This window comes from Siniperca chuatsi, linkage group LG13 (genome assembly GCF_020085105.1).
Source record: "Siniperca chuatsi isolate FFG_IHB_CAS linkage group LG13, ASM2008510v1, whole genome shotgun sequence".
NCBI lineage: Eukaryota > Metazoa > Chordata > Actinopteri > Centrarchiformes > Sinipercidae > Siniperca > Siniperca chuatsi.
Window position 1 is genome coordinate 29,103,330 of NC_058054.1, and position 20,318 is coordinate 29,123,647.

General features: G+C 39.8%; 1 protein-coding gene across 14 annotated transcripts in view; it reads left to right on the top strand.

Annotated features, from left to right (window-relative positions):
- Positions 1-20,318, top strand: part of LOC122886730 (disks large-associated protein 1-like) — a 185,780-nt gene that overhangs the window by 95,568 nt on the left and 69,894 nt on the right. For 13 of the 14 annotated variants that reach the window (XM_044219266.1, XM_044219272.1, XM_044219260.1 and 10 more), the window contains 2 exons: positions 3,796-4,010; positions 9,322-9,517. In XM_044219266.1, the coding sequence (XP_044075201.1) occupies positions 3,796-4,010; positions 9,322-9,517 (411 nt within the window). The remainder of the gene's footprint in view (positions 1-3,795; positions 4,011-9,321; positions 9,518-20,318) is intronic. The other variant, XM_044219267.1, reaches the window with a different exon arrangement.

Consider the following 20,318-nt stretch of genomic DNA (forward strand, 5'->3'; position numbering starts at 1 on the left):
CAAATGTATATTCTCACACTGTATGTATAATCACACAACCCTAGTTTTGATTCAGAAGTACATTTATATAAATTTATATAAACACAATGCTTCGAGAGAGATGCCATTGGTTAAAGAAAAAAAAAAGCTCTGTAATCCCTAGATATGAGTTGTTTTGCACTGACCCCACCCAGAGCAAACTCAGCTCCCTCTTCAGAGCAGTTATGCCTGACTTTTCAGGGTCCCTCACTACTGTAATAGGGTTAACAACCAAAACGTCTGTTGTCCTATTAAATCTCAGCAGGTCACATGCTGGGACTATTTTGTTCATTAACTAATAAGTCATCATACCTAAACGATAAAATAAGTCATTTGTAATAAAAGTTACACATTTTGTGTGCCAAACCTCTTCTCTAAATGCCCTGATATACTCCAAAATGGACACAGATAGCCAAAAGCCCTGCCCTATTGTCCAATGTGGATATGTTCACACATGTGCAGTCGTTTGTTGTTGGGTTAGGAAGTGTGAAAACCCCCATTGAGCTTAGTTCAAATACAACACAGATCATGATTTTGTGGGGATTGTTGCTTCAACTGCAGATTAGACAGCTAGTGAATTTGATTTTAGTAAACAGCACTGAAGTACTTTCAGAGAGAGTTTCAGGATTTTTTTTAAACCTGAAGCACAAAGACAAGTCTAAAACACAGACTAAAAAAGAATACAAATTCGAAAGCTAAGCATGAAAAGGACAACTGAGGAAAAACTACATTTCCCTTTCAAACAATATGGTCTTTTTTGATTGTGACAATCATCAGCTACAAGCAGCACATCAGAGCTGCTGTATCAGTTGTGTCAAGAGAACACATTAAGCTGTCCCCATTGCCCATGGCTATGTATGTTCAATCTTCAAATTATTATCTCCAGCATCTCAACAGCACGGCTGCTGGCTACACTGTTACAGCACCTGTTATTTCTACTGCTACCGCCTTAAGCCATCAAAACAGCCAAGTGTTGCCAAGGAAACTACAGGCTGTAATATAAAATACACAGTAAATGCTTGGGACATACTGTATACACCAAGTGAATGCCACATGCGCAGTGACTTATTTCTTAAAACATGGACAGACCGTATTGGTTGGATTGTTAAATCTCAAAATGCATCTGCACTAATGACAGTGATAGTGTAGACCATAGAAAGCAGTGTTCCACTGTTCCTCAGCCATTACAGTAGAATGAGTATCGAGCAGCAGTGGAAGTGAGGCCTGTGCGTGGGTGAGAGGCGCTGCTGATGCTACTGCAGCTGGTCCTCTCCCGCATTCTCTTTTTATAGCCAAACTGCTCATTTGTGTCTCTTTGACGTCACACACATACAGAGAGAGAGAGACACTGAGACCAGCAGATCTGTTCTGCCTCTTTCTCTCTGTGATTCATATATAATTAGTCAGAGTAGCAGTGCAGTTCTCCTGCTGTCTGTCTCTGTTATTGTCTGTCAAATTCTCACACTCTGGCCTCTAGTCTGAAGGTGGTAAACGCTCACAAGTTTGACACATGGTGCTGGAATCGCTAAAGCTGGCACAAACACACTAAAAAGGTGTGGCTAATTAAAAATAATGAGCTGTGTGGTTGTATATATACCAACCATAGACTATACGCTACATATACAGACATCATGGAGCTTCATCACATGTTAACATACTATTATTATCAGTAAAGTTACAGTTCAGCAGTCATGTTGAGACCCAGCAAACAACACATCTGTCTACACCGTTGGCATGAAGGCTTGCATTTCACTTGTGTAACTGCGATGTCTGATTGGGACGCAGCCTTGTACTGTATGGGGCATGGAGTAAAAGACAACATCACAGATGTTTCACAGATTTTTGGGGTGGTCTAGAGGGCAGCTCAGTAGTATAATAGAGTACATATAATTGACTTACTCAAAAAAGTGTTAAGATAGTTTTAAAGTATGAAATTGATTAAAGATGATTATATTTCTGTCTTTGGAAGGCGGCATGTGTGACAGACCCTTGTCTCGCTTGACATTTGGACTTGTTACATACAGGTGTAACTAATAACATTAGGAATGGTTATATTCCAATACAGGTGTGTCAGTTCCAGGGTCCTGGTGTTGTGCCTGCTGGCTCTCTGTCATGGCTTAGTGGCACAGCTAAATGGAGCGGAGCCTCATTACTGTTATTAGTTCCACCTGTGCTTCTCCTTCTATGAGTCAACATGTCCACTGTGAGAGGGGACTATGGTAACGCAGGCCGGCATGAAAAAGCTGTAATCTGTAGTTTTACTTTATAAGCCAACTCATTATCATCCATAACGTTGGAAAGAAGAAACAAAACAAAAAAGCTCTTAATAAGCCATTCTTAATGTTTGCTGGTTCACTTTGTGTGAGTGTAGAGGGGGCACTTCACTGATCCATAATGAACCATTTCAAATAAAGAAGTGATTATTCATTAGATCACTTTTAAAGCACTGTATATGGTAACATACAGTATAGTGACTATAACAAATCAGTGACTTACCATATGTCATATTTTTTCACTATGTTTTTCTCATTTGGTATTGGTACGTATTATTCCAGGGACTGTCATTCTCACGTTTGTTGTATTTTTAATGGGGGACTTTCGTTAGTGTCCATGTCAAACTCAGAAAACAGTTACTAAAAGAAAGTAGTTATTGGCCAATTGTACCAATTAACCGCCATCAAACTACTGGCCTCTGCAGTTTCTCTTGATGGATTCCTTTTATTCGCTGTATATTCTCTGTGTTGTCTTTGTATCATTTCTCTGTTTTCTCCTTTAGACAGGGAGAAATGTGGGAAATACCACCTGAAAAGACTAACAGCGTATATTTATGCTATAATGTACAGTGATAGTTGCAGTACTCTTATCTTGTAGTACAAGTACTGTTTTATTTTAAGGTTTTTAAATAGCATTTCAACATATTACCTTAAACATTTACACTTTAATACCTCAGACTGTTAGACAGTATTATTACTGTCAGCAGATTGTATTTCACCTCGAATGTATTGGGGTAGAGGCAGAGGGACTAATAGAACCAAAACTATCTGACAGGATAGATGCCACTAGAGGGAAGTGAGAACAAAACGTGTTTTTGTGTTTTGGGTGAAGTGACCCCTTAAGTCACATCTGAAAAACAGTAACATCCCGTTTTATCTCTTTGCCTCCATTTTGTTATTCTCTAAACCCTATATCTTTGTTAATTTGTACATTTCGCATTTAGTTCAGTTCATTTATTTATCTTTGTGCAGATATTGTCAGTTAAACATATCTTACCCGATAAAACACGTCTTTTTCAATTAACAAACAGCCCCTCGGGTCAGATCAGAGCAGACACATATAAACACATACACACATTACACACTCTCCTGTGCTCATGTATGACACAGTTCTGTGTTGGTGAACTGAGCTGCCTCCTGGAAAGCAGATGTATGATTAGCCAGAGAGAAACTTCAGACCGACCCAAGGCAGACCCATACACATACTGTTCCATGCTAATTAGCCAACAGACTGTACCCCAGCAGTGTGAGAGCTGTGTATGAATGCATGTGTGTAAAAGAGTGATAGATTAAGAAAAATGCCAGCCATCAGTTTAGTCCAGTTCGTGGATGCTAGATCGTGCTCTGTATCGTGATTATTGTTGTACTGCATGTTAGCTCTGTTTTTATAGGTTCCATGTACCATCAGGACAGGTTAGTTAGCCAGTTTGGTGGCTTGGACTCCGACAGCAGTGGAGTGGATCCTCCTGACAGTGTTTCTCTGTCCTCTCCGCCCGGTCATCAGGTACCTCAGGATGAGTGGAGCGGCTTCTCTCCTCTGGGGAAGGAGGACGACATCCCCTGTCGGAGGATGAGGAGTGGCAGCTATGTCAAAGCCATGGCTGAGGACGACAGTGGAGACTCTGATGGGAGTCCCAAACCCTCCCCCAAAATCCAGGCACGCCGGGCCAGCTACCTGAAAGCCACACAGCCATCACTGACTGAGATGACCACTCTACAGTAAGACTTCATTGTCTCTGTGCTTCCTAACATTATATATTTACTATGAATCTCAGACCTGGATCTTGTCCACTCACAAGACTGTGTTTCTTTTTCAGTTTATTCTTACCCTTCTCCCTTGTTTAAATAAGGCTGAAAGTCATGATGTAAAAATTCATGAAAATGGTATGGTGGATTTTTCTATTATTGTTTTTATAACCATGCATGTGTTAATGATAGACATGGGCAGGCCTATTATTTTGTTGTTTTACTCAAATTTGCATTTGAATTTGAGTACATTTTAAACAAACAAAGCTATTTGCTAAAGCTACTAGCATTTTTTCTCATTTCTTTTCATTTTGACTTTTCTGATATAGTACGAGCAGACTTTCTTGGTAGGCACAGAGCATATTGAGTTCCTGCATATGACGGCACAGTTATTCTCTTTACTGCTAGAATGTGAATGCACTAATACTGACTGCTGAGGTTCACATGGGATAGTCCTATCAAAGAAACTCTCCACTATAACAAACCAACATTGTGTGAAAAACCGCTGGACCACAAGTAGTACCAAACGGTGAGTTAAACAACAGAAGAAGGGACCATTGCTGTGGTCAAAGGTGGAGCCCACAGAGTTCACAAGCGTTTTCCATTCGCGTCATGTTATAATGATGATTGTAATATCTTTAAAAGTTAACTGTAGACATTGTTGAGAAGCAGTCAGGAAACAGCTACACATAAAGTTACTATTGTAACCTGATTTCATGAATAAATAGAATTGAAAATATTGTATTACATTTTGTTCTATTTGCAAAAAATAATTATCTAATGTGTATATTTACACAGTCAACTTACAGTTCTTACAGTACTTTCCCTGTAAACATGGCCTAAATATTACAGAATCAACTTGATAAGTAAATGTTAGATTGATATCATTTAAAATGACTATTTGTTGTATAGAAAAAAACAAATTTCATGAGTGAAATGATTGTGCTACCTTCATAAATCATTAGATTAATTTTGTCATCAGAAGCTTTTTTATGTCACTGTAGACCTGATTTCCTCTGGGATGGACATTCAGTTTAGAAACAAAGCCTGTGTTCTCCGCATTGAAGAATTCTTCAAAGTGACTTTGAATCTGATGAATTTAGTATGTTAATTTTACACCCAGTGTAATGCCTCCTCCAACTCGTAACATATATTTTAAAATTGACCTTAAATGGTTAGATAAAATCTACTTTGTTATTAGGCAGATTTGAAATTTTAAGCAAGTGTATTTTCACTGGCTGAAACTAATCCATTACAGTGGATTCGGAGTCTGAAACGGCTAAACCCAATCCTAGTCTTGAATCAAAATCTTAGTAAAGTTCTGTGGAGGCATTCTGATGAAGTAACGTAGCCCTGAATCGCCTGCTAAAGGTAGGCTCAGTCTCAGTCTGCCCCTGAGAGAGGTGTAATCTTCAGTCTGATCTACAGCAAGAAGCCAGAAATATCACCTTTGCTAATTAGGCTTTCACAGCTCTCTAAATAGTGAGAGTAATTACAGTGAGTAGTCGAGGGACTGCTGCTCTGCTTTTTCTGTTGTCTCCTCTTGCTGTGTCACGCACACACCCTCTCTCTCGGCGTGTTCATGTATGGACTGGCCTCCATTGTCTTAGAATTATCACACTTATCGCTAAAGATGGACACTTGCTCGAAGCAGGTTGACTTTTCTATAAACAACTCGGTTAACCGTGTTTTTGTGTTTGAAATATTGTAATATATGGCAGATTATTTGTTTCCAGTCCTGGAAGTGGATTTTTTCTTACACCTCAAACAGTTTCAGCATTAGGGGGTTGTTCTGTAATGGGATATTTGAAAAGGAAGGGAGAAATAGTGTTACAGATGAAGCATGTACAAAAAAAAAAGACCTTTTTTTTAACATGTCTCAAATACAGAGTGGTTAGCACCTCGGACAAAACAAACCGCTAAATGAATCCCAAACAGTTTCTTTATTTGGGATCCATGACTGCCGCCCCCTTGTAATGAAATATTCGTTTTAGTGCTGGTAAATTATACATGCTTAAAATAGATGGATGGGGCACACAGGTGTGGAACAGGTGTCCAGGTTCTTGCCCTCTGCAGACCCCAACCTACATGTCTTAAGAACTGCAAACATAGAAACTCTCAGTAACTGGCCATCATTTGGTGGCAGAGTTGCACATAATTAGTGATGAAACCGTGACACCATGCACACACTTCACTGAATGATAGTAAAGCTGTGGCATTATCCAAAGCAAGATGGTGGATGAGTAAGAAAAAGCTGATAGTGACCTGTTTGTCCCATCTATCCTAGTGATAGTGATACATGTGTCCATTCAACACTTTGGTCCACAGCAACACATCTCAACAGCCACTGGTCAAACAGACCTGAAGGGTCAGGTGGTACTGTTCTGCCTAGGTCATAAGAAACTGCAGCTTTCAAGTTTTCCATAATTCAACAATTTACCAAAACTGCTGTATACCATCTTAACACCCAGACAGGTCAATCTTTTATTAGGTTTTAGAATTTGATAAGAAGTTACATAGATGCAAATTTCTGATTGTAAATGCTACAATAAACATTTTCCCTTCATATCCAAGGCAACATTTAGCTATGATAGCAGCAGCCTAGTATCTTAGGCTGCACCATTTGAAGCTAGAAGTAAGAAAAAGAGCATACCCTGAGAGTCAGCGAGAGCAGGGGTGGAAGATGTCTCCCAGGCAGGACCCTGTGAGACAACGAGCAGGGAGAGCACTTCAGTGGAAGCCACAGTATCAAAGGTAGAGGAACGATAACTGCAGATATGCCCTTGTGGCTGGAAGAAAGTGACTTCCAACGCAAAAAGGTGCTTGGGAGCAGGTGAAGAGGATAGTGACCAGGGACCCCGCATTAATCAGTACTTCTTAAGAAGTCAATCAAATCAGTCAGGTGACGTCCAACAACAAGCTAGTAACTAAAGTTTGCAGGATATCAGCATCCCTGCCACTGAGGAGGGAAGAAGCAGAAGCAGAAGGTAGCACCGATGGCAGGGCCAGGGGAGTGGTGAGAGTAGGCAGCCAAGGAAAGACGGGAGTGATGGGCAGAAACCCAAAGTGAAATGGCCTCGGGCTAGTGAAAAGGGCATATGGGCAACTGTTAATTTAGATCTGATAGGTGCACTGCAAGGGCTGAAAGGGACTGTTGAGAAGAAGTTAGAGAAGATGGGAGATTTGATTTATGAATATGAAAAATAACAATTAAGCAATATTACACTAGAGGGTGTGCTTCTGTGATGCTTGCAGACCTGACCGCATCATTGTCGTGCCAATAATGACGTTAAAGCTCACCCTCGAGTGTAATTATGGGATTATACAACAGTCCCAAACAAAATAAAAGAGATAATCAAAATGTATTCATGTTGTGGGGCAATTCGCTCTCAACATACAAACTTTTTACAAGTGTTATCTCAGTTTCCCTGGAAACACATGGGGTCTGATTAATAACTGGAAAACGTCAAAAGTCAAAAGTGATTGAAAAAAGATAGATGTAATCATTTCCAAAATTCACAAATATTTTGCTTCAATCCATGATTGCTGGCATTTAACCTTTCAAAAACAACATTTTCACTGCGGTCAAAAAACTGCTGTCCGGCTTTCCGCAAACAAGGTAGGCAGCACCTGGCGGAGTCATATTTTTAGTGATGAGCACGGTGTGCTGTCATGCTGATTTGAGCATGTTTTAAATGTCTAGTTGACCGATCGGATGGCTTGGTTGGAACTATTTGTTGTATAATGGAAGTTTTGAAATGCAGAGTAAACTATGAAATAAATACATTCACTCATCCCTTTAATTTACACTTGTTAGGATTTGACTACCTGGCATCATCTTCATGATCTGGTCCAGCTGTTCCAAATCTGAAACACTGAAAGAAATTTTGATCCAAAAGAACCGTATCTCTAAAGCTAAACTAAGGTGGTTTCTATAATGGTATTCTGTTATCTGGCCATTGAAACATGTTTACACATGTTCTGCTGTGTAATACTTAACCCTGTTTGCAACAATATAACATTTTAATTTGAAATGTTCTTTGGATAAGTAGTGTTGTTTTTTCTTTTTGTTTTGTAATCTAAATTGTAACATATTATCACGTTGTTGAGGAGACCATGGTGATAGAAACTACATGCATAATGTTATGGTAAAAAATCACCATAAAATGACCCTGAACAGCTTGTGGGATCCTCATTATAGAAGTGTGTGTGGGAGAAGTTCTAAACCTGTACAGAAGAAGACTGGTATTTATCATAACTTTCCAACACATACAACCGATGATTAAATCACACATTTTACATGTATATTACTTTGCTTTTGCATGACCATTGTCATTTACAAAATCACAAGTCTAAAATAGGTCATATATGGTAAACAACTTCCCTTTAAAAGACCCTGGTAGACTCAAGATGATTGTCAAAGACGTTCATAAAGAACTCTATGACGAGCAACTGTTACAGCACAGCAAAACCTATATGTATCATTTTGGAACTTTCATAAGTTACATACTTCTGACTTTCATATGTATTAATATATCAGTTACTAGTCAGAGTTACTAAGTGTGGCTCCACCAACAACAGTGGCTCTGAGATCATAGTGCACATGAGTCATTGCTGGCATTAGGAATAAACAGCTAAGATCAATGTTCATTCTACTCCAATATTTAATTTCACTGGCTAACATTGTTAGCATTAGTTCTACCTTAACTGATACTGGCCTGTATGTGGGTTGGATGTCTTCACAGTTAGTAGGCAAAAACATAATTTCAGAAATGTTTAGGGTGCTAGATATTTAAATCAATATAATTTTGATAGCTTTATATTCTTCACTGTGTTGTTTTTGACACTGCCACATCTAAACCATATGTTTCATTGACACTACACTTTATTTTGTGGACACTAGAATAAAAAATGTTTGATATTTGTGCAAAGAAAATGACCTGCTTGTTCTGAAATCTTAACAGCCATGTTGATAAAACCATCTAATGGAAACACTGAATGAACCACTGTTGCAGGAGTTGCAAACCAAAGCTCTGAGTTAATTGTATGACGTTGAGAATCTGGCTGCTTCAGAAGCTGCTGTTGTTGACAATTGATTATGTGCATTTTGAATGAATTCAGCAGCTGAATCACTGAACCACCATGCGTATGTGGTTGAATTATGTGGTTTTCCATGTAACATGGATGGTGACCACTGTGCTGACTGATTTAGAGTATTACAATGTTGACTAAGTTCAGAGATAACCTTGTGTATAACTCTACATCCCTGTTGTCCTTCTGTCAGGATTTCGACGGAGCACTCCCCCAAACTGCAGATCAGGAGCCACAGTTACCTACGTGCGGTGAGTGAGGTTTCAATCAATAGAAGCCTCGATACCCTGGACCCCAAAACCCTCCTCGACCCCAAATCGCTGCTGTCCTCACCCCAATACCGCTCACGCAATGAAAGCTACATGAGGGCCATGAGCACCATCAGTCAGGTTGGTTGCCAACACTGCTGCCTTTATATTTACAGTATGCCCCACCCAATCATTTCACCATGAATACAGAAAGGCTTGGATGGATGTGATAGTGTTTGAACTCATTTTCATGCACTCTGCTGTGGAATGGAATATGTGGGGAGTGGTTTATACCAGATTGAAAAAAATCTTTGACTTTAACCTAATGCCATTATTTTTCACATATTTTTGTCTGATTTGTTCATCTGGGAGATTACTCCACACACATGCTAGCTATTGAGAGCTTGGGCATTATATACAGTATGACCAGTATTTCTTTCTCTTTCACTCGTTAAAGGACAGGTTCACTGTTTTTCAACACAAACCTTATATAATTTATAATTATACATTATAATTATATATGCTACCATATTGATCTGATGACTTCCGGGAATAAGAGATCTTGTATCTTAATGGGACATAAAGCCTGGCTGAATAAAGGATAAATAAAAATAAATAAAAATAACACAATTTCACCATATCTTCATTTTTGGGAAACTTAGCATTTTTGCTTTGGGCCTAAACACAATCTAGTGAGGTAATTGTGTGTGCCTTCAAAATCAGGTAGTTGTTGACAAAACAATCTCAACTCAAGGTCCACTTACTTGTTTGTTCTGAAGCTTTTGACCATATCAAACGGTCATCATCAGCAATGAGTGTTATTCAGTTGCCAAGGATCTGTAGCTGTTCAAACTTTCCACAATGGAAAGAATGGTTTGTACTGTGGGCCTCCCTTCTTGTGAAAATTAGATTGTTAGGGTTTGAAGTTCTAAAGGAGTGAGAGAAGCTGCTTCAGTGTGGAGGACCGAAACTGCCAAAATCAAAAACAAATGAAGAAATAAATAAATTACTCAGTAAATAAATTAATATGCCATTAAATGCACCAAAATAACATAAAAAATAAATGCATTAATTAATTCATAAAATGTGACATAAATTGATATTTCTGTTTTAATTTGCTTCTGTATTTATTACTGTACTGAATTCATTAATTCCCCAATGTATTTACTTTCCCATTTAATTTTCCATTTTATTTATTAAATTATTCATTTTTAAATTTATTTATGTATTATTTCCCTTTGCATTTTTCCCACTATTTATTTCCCCACATTTATTTCTGTACTTTCTTTTTACATTTCTTTATGCATTTCTGCTTCCGCCATCTGATGGTAAATTGTTCTTTTACCAACCCCAAAAAGCCTTGTAATGTCACCGACAGACAAACATGCAAACAAAAACCTTCCCGGGCTTCCACTCCAAACATGCAGCTGCGGCTGGTCCAAGGTAACATCCATCAGAGGCCTAAAAATACATCATGGGTAGATTAAGTGTTTGAAGGAGGTGAGGCTGGGCCTCGCATTGATATTGAAGGTCAAGTCAGTCGAGTGAAGCTTAGTGGCAGTCCACAACCCACAGTCCACCGAGCATCAATACCCCAAAGGCCGAGGAGGGTAATTCAAGCACAACATCGCAGAACCTGGAACCCAGCCAGAGGTAGCCTGCTACGGAGATGAACATCCAAGGCTACAGACCTCAAATGAAGTGGTCAAAGTCCAGAGTGGACATCAGTCAATGCAGACCTGAGCAAGGTCCCGGCTGAACTCTGAGGAACAGCAGAGAAGAAGCTGGAGAAAATGAGCGATCTGATCTACTCATACGGGGTGGAAAGGTTCGGAGCAAAAGAGAGAAGAAAGAAGGAAACAATAACCCCTCCCAAGTCGAGAAGGCAGAAAGAAATTGTGCGCCTGGTCAAAGAGAGAAGGGACTTGAGGAAACAGTGGAAGAAATCCTCACTAGAGGTTTAAAACTAAAAACTGTGAAAAAGGCAAGGGCAGCTTCAGCTACCGGACCAAACGGAGTTCCATACCGGCTGTACAAGAACGCTCCTATGTTTCCTGTGGAGGCAAATGAAAGTGGCTTGGAAAAAGCAAACCATCCCAAAAGGATGGCGAAGAGCAGGGGGAGTGGTAATCCCCAAGGAAAAGGATGCCTCGAACATAATAATAATAATAATAATAATAATAATAATAATAATAATAGTAATAATAATAATTATAAAACTTTATTTATAGAGCACTTATCAAAACAAAGTGCTTCACAACAAGAGAAATAAAATACCACAGTGAATGATGAGATATAAAGAAATAAAATACACAAAAGCAATAAAATAAACAGTGAAATAAACAGCCAGTTCAGGTAAAATCAGGATATGCTTTCAGATAAAAATATGTTTTGAGAAGAGACTTAAACGAAGACACTGACTCAGACAACCTAATTTCTTCGGGCAGGTTTTTCCAGAGCCTCGGTGCCCTGATAGCAAAAGCTCTGTCACCCTTAGTTTTCATCCTGGACTCAGGAACAGACAGAAGGCCCCTGCCTGAAGATCTCAAACTGCGTGAAGGTTCATAAGGGATTACAAGGTCTAAAATATAATCTGGGGCCAGGCCATGAAGAGCCTTAAAATTAATCAACAAGATCTCAAAATCAATCCTAAAACAAACAGGGAGCCAATGTAAAGAGGCTAAAACAGGTGTGATGTGGTCGTACTTCTTGGCCCTGGTTAACAGCCTAGCAGCTGAGTTTTGTACAGTCTGCAGTCGTGTCAAAGTTTTTTGATTAAGACAAGTGAACAGGCTGTTACAATAATCAAGGTGTGAGGAGATAAAAGCATGTACAACAGTTTCTGCATCACTAAGATTTAAAATAGATCGTATTTTTGCAATGTTTCTGAGGTGATAAAAACATGATTGGACAAGCTTAGTGATATGTTGCTCAAAACATAAATTGCTATCAAACAGGATACCAACATTTCTTGCAACTGGCTTGATATGTTGTGACAGGTTACCAGTAGATGGCAGTACTTGTTTAGTGATGTGTTAGGGCCCAATAACAATTTCAGTTCTATTTGAGTTGAGCTGAAGAAGATTTATCGACATCCAATTTTTTATGTCAGACAGGCAGTCCTGCAGAGAACTCAGCGTACTAAGGTCAGTGGGCTTGACAGGGAGGTACTGTGTGCCGCATAACTATGAAAAGAAATACCATGTCTGCGAATAACATCACTCAAGGGGAGCATATATAAGGAGAACAGTATTGGTCCTAGAATTGAACCTTGAGGCACACCGTACTTGATATGGGAGAAGAATGACATGAAGTTATTAATGCTGACACAGAATTTCCTATTGGACAGATAAGATGAGAACCAGTCTAGTGCAGTGCCAAATATGCCAACCCAGTGCCTCAGTCTATCTAAAGGAAGGCCATGATCAGTTGTGTCAAAGGCAGCACTTAAGTCCAACAGCACAAGAATTGAACACATGCCTGCGTCTGCATTCATTAAAAAGTCATTGGTGACTTTGAGGAGGGCTGTCTCAGTGCTGTGGTGTTGACAAAGCCAGATTGGAACTTTTCAAAGGTATTATTGTTTTCCACAGCAGCAAGAAGCTGCTTAGATACAAGTTTTTCGAGAATCTTCGAAATAAAAGGCAATTTGGAGATTGGGCGATAGTTATCCAGGAGGGTGGGATCAAGCCCAGGTTTTTTTAGGACTGGCTGGACACAAGCTGTTTTAAAGAAATCAGGGATGCAGCCAGTAGACAGTGAGCTGTTAAAAATAATTTGTAAAAGGGGCGCAATACAATCCATAACGTCCAATAAAAACCTAGTTGGGATTTTGTCCAGAGGGCTGGAGGATACTCTCATAAGCGACCTGATGTCTCTAAGTTCAGGCAGCGTAACAGCAGAAAAATTGCTCAAAGAATCCCTGAGTGGGTGATCCACATCTAAAAATGCAGGATTGGGGGTGATATCAGATCTTATTAACTCCACCTTTCCAGCAAAGTGCAAAAGAAACTTTTCACATTCAGCATCACACTCAGCAGGGGCACAAGGAGAGGCAGGGTTAACTAACTGATCCACAGTCTTAAATAGGAATCTGGGGTTGTGCTGAGGGGCAGAAATAAGTGCAGAGAAATGACTTGTTCTTGCATCCTTCACCATCCTATTATAAAGGCGTAACGACTCTTTCATTGCCACAAAGTGGACCTGGAGACCTGATTTCTTCCATCTGCGTTCTGCTCTTCTGCATTTCTTTTTACAGCTTTGAATACTGTCATTTAACCATGGCTGTTTTCTAGTCTTTGAGTTTGATCTATTTTTCAGGGGAGCTATGAGATCTAAGGTTGAAGAACACAGATAGTTAAAATAATCAATCTAATCGTTGGTGTTGGAGGGATTGGGAAACACACTGCCAGGAGGATTGAACAGTGTACAGAATTTTATGGCACTATGCTCATTAAAGACGCGTGTGTACTTAGAGCGAGATAAGACAGTACTAGCAGCCTCTAATTCACAGTTAAAAACAATGCATAGGTGATCAGATAGAAACATGTCCCTGATTTCCACAGATGGGGTTTTCAGGCCCAAACTAAAGACTAGGTCTAAGGTGTGGCCAGTTTTGGCCAGACACATGTTGTTGAAAGTTAAAAGAGTTTGTGATATTTAAAAAATCAGCAGCAAGGGCATTAGAGGAGTCATCAACATGAATATTAAAATCACCACAAAGAAGAATTCTATCATAATTTAACATAAGACTAGATAAAAACTCAGGGAGTTCCAACAAGAAGGAGGCAGCTGGTTTAGGGGGGCGATAAATAATAGCAAATATGACCGGGAGAGGGCATGCCAAGTTTAAACATGAGCACTTCAAAGGAGGAAAAATCATTGCAAGCTATGAGGTTACACTTAAAATGCTTCCTATAGACAGTAACAAGGCCCCCATCTCAACCACAGACCCTAGGGCGACTAAAGCAGTCAAAATTAGGAGGGCACCAATCAGCCAGCTGACTGTGATCACAGGACGTAACCAGGATTCAGTTAAAAACATAAAAGCTAAATCAGTAGAAGAGATAAAATCATTTAAAATAAACGTTTTGTTAGAGAGGGATCTTACTTTGAGAAGAGCCATCTAAAAAAGTCTGTGCTGCTTCAGATTTGAGGTTGAGACTGGAGGTAGGGTTCTGACCCGGATCTTTATTAAGTTATTATTATTGCTGTGTCGGCTGTGTCTGTTTCGCACTAAGGACCTATCCGAAATTACCACAGAAATGTTAAAAGTGGCACTAGAGGGATACGGGCTCCAGATAGTAGCACTATGATCAGTCCACAAGGGGGAGGTAGTGACAGCAGAGGGTGCGTGGCTGTTTTTGGTGGGCAGAGAAGAGCAAGAGGAAGAGCGAGGGAAAACAGGTGATGTAAATAGTCAACTACGTGAGGAAGACAGCACTGCGTGCTGCAAGTTAGCCGCCAGCATGCGACTACCTGACTTGTTTGGGTGAAGACCATCTTGTGCAAACAAGGAAGAGCGATCCCAGAATAAGTTAAAGTTGTGAATAAAACCAACGTCATGGGTGCTGCAGACAGACTGAAGCCAGGTATGGTAACGGCCAATTCCACGACCCAGTGTAGGGTTTGGACCCGAAATGAAAGCATGCTTTCCGGTGCTGTTGAGCAGGTCAAAAAGGCGGATGAAGTCTGCTTTCGTCAGCTCCGATTGCTGACGGGCGGTGTCATTGGTGCCGACATGGACTATGATTTTCGTCAACATCAACCAATTCTGGCAAATCAATCTCTTGAATGTTGACGGAAAGATCTTCTTTAGCATTGTTGCTCAAAGGATGACAACATACCTTAAACAGAACAACTTGATTGATACGTCGATACAGAAAGCTGATATACCAGGCTTCTCGGGATGCTTAGAACACACAAGCATGATATGGCATCAAATCCAGACTGCAAAGAGGGAAGGAAGAGATCTGCACATCTTATTCCTGGACTTAGCCAATGTTTTTGGATCTATCCCCCATTCTCTCCTCTGGACAGCCTTTGAGTTCTTCCATGTGCCAACGACCATTACACACCTGGTCAGAAACTACTTCAAAGATCTGCAATTCTGCCTCAAAACAACAGAATACACAACATTGTGGCAATCATTGGAAGTGGGAATAATGGCAGGGTGTACAATCTCCCCTCTAGCCTTAACCATGACAATGGAATTGATCATCCGAACTTCCAAATGGGTTGTAGGAGGAGAATATTTGCAGTCCGGACAGTGGCTACCTCCCATTCGCGCCTACGTGGATGAGATGACCACCCTGACCTCAACCATCGCATGTACCAAACGTCTACTGGAAAAGCTTCATACCAACAAAATGTGGGCATGGATGAAGTTAAAACCCAGCAAATCCAGAAGCATACCCATTTTCAGAGGGAAACTCGTAGACAATATCAGCCTGTATGGGAAAAGTGCTCTGGAACTGTCTGTCTCTAGCCTCACTGAAGAGTACAAATGTACCAAAGTGAGGCTGGACATGACCCTGACTGAGTCTCAAGATGCTATAATACAAGCGACTGCTACCAGACTGACAACTGGGAGGAAGTAGACCCTGACTCAGGCCGTACAGCAAGCAAAATCCGCTCTCAGGCATGGAGACATTGCAGGACAGGTGCAACAGGGAAGAGGGGGTTTTGGACTCGAAACAAGCCGATCCATATGGCACAAGGCAACATCCACCCAGAGAAGAAAGCTGGTTGTAGCTGAGGTCCAGCAGCAAGAGGAGGCAAAGAGATGCACAAAGGCAGTCTCGCAGTCCAAATACGGACAGTGGACTGATTAACTGGGAAAACCTGGAGCAACGTAAGCTAACCTGGAAGGATCTTTGGAAAATGGAAGGAAGCAGACTGAGCTTCATCATCAGAGCTACCTACGATGCTCTTCCCACACCCAAGAACCTAAACCAGTGAATTGGAGAAGATCCATCATATCCTCTCTGTCAAACCCCAGTCACGCTTAGTCATTCCCAAGGCCGTTACACCTGGAGGTACAATCGGGTCCTCACAGCAACAACCAGGCTACTGAAGGGGTTGAGAGGACAGGCCTTCTGACAAGCCGCCAGGTCGCTGTCAGAGGCTGCTGAGCAAAGCAGCAACTGGCTGTGGCTAAAACGGAAGGATCCCAAATGGGCTACAAATGACCGAAAGGGGTAAAAGCAGAAGGGGGCTCAACCTACAATCTGTACAGCACAATACAAATTCCACCTAAAATTAGAGCTAGAGTTAGTAAAATAATAATAATGGTATATTGGTAATGGTGTGATATGTAATGGTAGTGGTAATAATAATAGTAATAAGACTAATAATAACAATTGTAGTAGCAGTTGATGAGGAGGAACATGGGGACAGCAGGTGGCCCACAATCACAGATCCAGACTCTGCAGCTCCGGAGGCAGAAATACCTGCTGAAAGCGACAGAAGGAGAGAGGAGAAATAAAATGGAAAATTAGATGGGAAAGTAAATAAACAGGTGAATTAATACAAAGGTAAATAAATACAGAAGCAAATTAAAAAAGAAATATCAATTTATGTCACATTTTATAAATTAATGAATGCCTACATTTATTTTTAATATTATTTTTGCCGCATTTAATGGCATATTAATTTATTTATTGAGTAATTTTTTAAATTTCATTTTGATGTTGGCAGTTTCGGTCCTCCATACATCAGAGGGCTAAGATCTCAAATTTAAGCTATCAGTAAGGCTCTGTTATGCCCAGGTGTAATGGTGCTTATACACAAGTACATATAACCAACTCTGGGCAGGGGGATTTACCATATAACCACCTAAAAGTAGCCAGAGGTACGCATCATCTTGCAAAGCAAGGCTGCAGCCAGTCATGTTACAGTCTTTCATGTTATCGGGTAGACTTTGTTTTTCCCGGATTAGCCTTAAGAGAAAATGTTCTTTGGGGCAACTGAAGTATTGTCCTAAGCAAGCATTCAGACAGAATACAGCCCTGTGTTAAAAGATGCTAGGTTTATTTGGGCGTGTCGTTTCAGTTACTGGTGACAAGATGAAATAGGATCTAGGAAGTCCAGTGTGAGTAAGAGATCCACGAGTTTGAAGACTTACCAGACACCAAAATACTGCACAGTGGATTATAATAGTATAAGACAGGATTTTAAGGATTTGATCTCCTATCTTTCATCATGACAATCGCGAGGTAAACAGTAGAAATTGCCAATCTTATTACAAAGTCATCTTCCAGAAATGTATACTTGCACATATTTGATTGGCCAGCACAGCAACTTGCCAAATGACATTGCATTGCGGCCAGGTTCAACTTTTTTGTCGGACAACGAGTTGTTGTTGAGGACTGCGTTTCTTTCATGCAGTGTTGATGTCTATCTGAACCTGCCCTGAAATGGCGCCAAGCCTGAGGAGAAGCTCTGTCTTGAATAAATTTGAGGAACAAAAGTCCCTTACTGCTGTTCCAATGGATGAGTATACAATATTTAAAACTCTAGTAGCTAGTTGAGACCACCGTATAAACACCTTCCAAGACACCACTACACCACTAGTTATGCCTATCATAAATGATAGGACACAATATAGTCCTGTTTGAAAAACAGGACCCTTCCTTGTTTGAAAATTGTTTCAAATACTATCTGAGCCCAGGTCTGTGCACAGTGCACCACCAGCATGTCTGCACTTTAAGGGCTATACTAAGGATGAGAGTCATGTTTCAAACTCCAAAAATCCACCCATCACATTACAAGTGTTTTCTTAAAGGATATGTCTGCTAATATTCTATATTTTTCTTCTTGTCAACAAATCTCATGTGCATACCCAAACCAGCAGTGAATGTATCTACTAACAAGTATTGTGTGTGTATCACAGCCTGATGTATCTTCTTCCTCTGTGCCATAGAGCTCCATTGTTGTTCAAAAACTATTAAAAACGCATCAGTGAGCCAAGCCGTTGTACTGTTGTACTGGGTGACATGTTCCTTCATGAACACACACACTGTAATTTATTTTGACTCAGTCCCACATACACTGTATGCTGCAAGACATGCTCACTAGAGCACCAAATGTGGATTAATAATAATAATAATAATAATAATAATAATAATAATGATAATGATAATAATAATAATAATAATAATAATAATAATAATAATAGTCCCCAACAAATACACTATTTCCTCCTGTTTTAGTAACATTTGTTTAAAACTGTAGTGTCCAGCTGTTTTAGGAAATAACTGAGCCTATTTTAAAGAGGAAACTATGGATCTGTGAGCCATAAAACATTAAAGATTTACATCTTCAGTAGGAACCAATGGGCTTGGAGCTAAGAGCCACAGACAGAGTAGAGAAGTCCGAAAGTATTGACAGATGGACCAACACATTGTTGGTTTGGTTCTATTCATGGGATTTATTAACAATAAGAAAAATACAGAATGGCACCAGCAAAGGAGACATTGCAGCACTTTGAATATTTATCCAAATTAATGTTATTTATGTACGGGACAATTCATGAATGACTTGCCCATGATCAAAATATTGAAAGTATTTTTCAGTCATATTTTGAGGTAATACGGTCTTAAAATGAAAACCTTGTGATGGCACCGTTGTTGGTAACCTTGGAATAAATTTTACTTTACTAAATAACCCAACTGCAGCAGTTGTGAATGGCTCCTTTCTACTACACCTATAATGCATTTACTCTACACTTTCTTCTGGCAGGCTACTGTTAAAGCTTGTCCTCAAAGTTACAGCACATGAAATGAAGCTGTTCCTAGTAACCCTTCATTTGTCCCACCTTAACCTTACCTTGAACCTCCACTTTTACTATTATCTATTACTCATCCTGAACCTGTCCCTAATTACCATTACCATACTGAATTGCCTCTATTAACTGTTTTAATAACCTTCTCTGCATGGATCTAACCATAAAAGCCCCATTAAACAACTTGCCACAATATGCTTTTGTCTTGCAGTTGAGATCCATTCAATTACAATTTGTTTTCAATTTAAGTCAATGTGAGTCAATGTGAAAATTAAGCTCAGTGAAAAATAGGGGGATAAAAAAGACAAATAGAATCCCAATAATGGGATATTTCATTAGTCATGCTGTTTGTGTATTTGAGAGGGCAAGACGGCAAGAATGTATCTACTGTTGTGATTTACAATTGTTAAAGGTGGGCACCCACTTGTGTAGGTGCGATCAGTTAATTATGGCTATCAGAATGATCAAAGATAATCATAAAAACTTTAATGAATGAAGTCCTTGGGGCACCACTCTTCTTAAAGAAGAGAAATGATAGCCAATGAATTGATTGAGTCTCATAAAATTCACTAAACTATCAATTTGGAACTCAGATTAATAATTAAACTATAACCAAATTACCACTGATAGCTAATAGGTTGAAGAATTTGGAGTTGAACATAGAAGAGGTTGGCAAATTACTCACTCTTGTGCAAGAGTACAAGAAGAAGCCAGCATAATTATACACAAGCATATTAAAAGATAATATAAGCAAAAACACACAATATGAAGACTAACTCTAAATACTAAACTACAGAACACAGGGTGTGTGTGTGTGTGTGTGTGTGCAGGTCTGGGTGCACGCTAAAAGGAATGTGTATGTTTCTTTGCTCTGCCTCGTATGTTTCGTGTGCACGAGCATGAACCCACGTGGTCAGAAACAAAGGAACATGTGAAGCGGGACCTTTAAAGTTCCTCTCCGCCGGGTGTGGTTGTCTTTAAGTGCCAGTGTCGGTTTAGGATAACGGTGCCAAGTTAAAAGGAGTTAGTTAGCATGCGAAGACTGTCTGTGTGGAGCATAACATAAACATCAACTTAGCATGTGGCTACCAGATTAACCTAACATAAACACTTCACAACAACAAAATCTGATAAAGACACATCAGTACATGTACATCA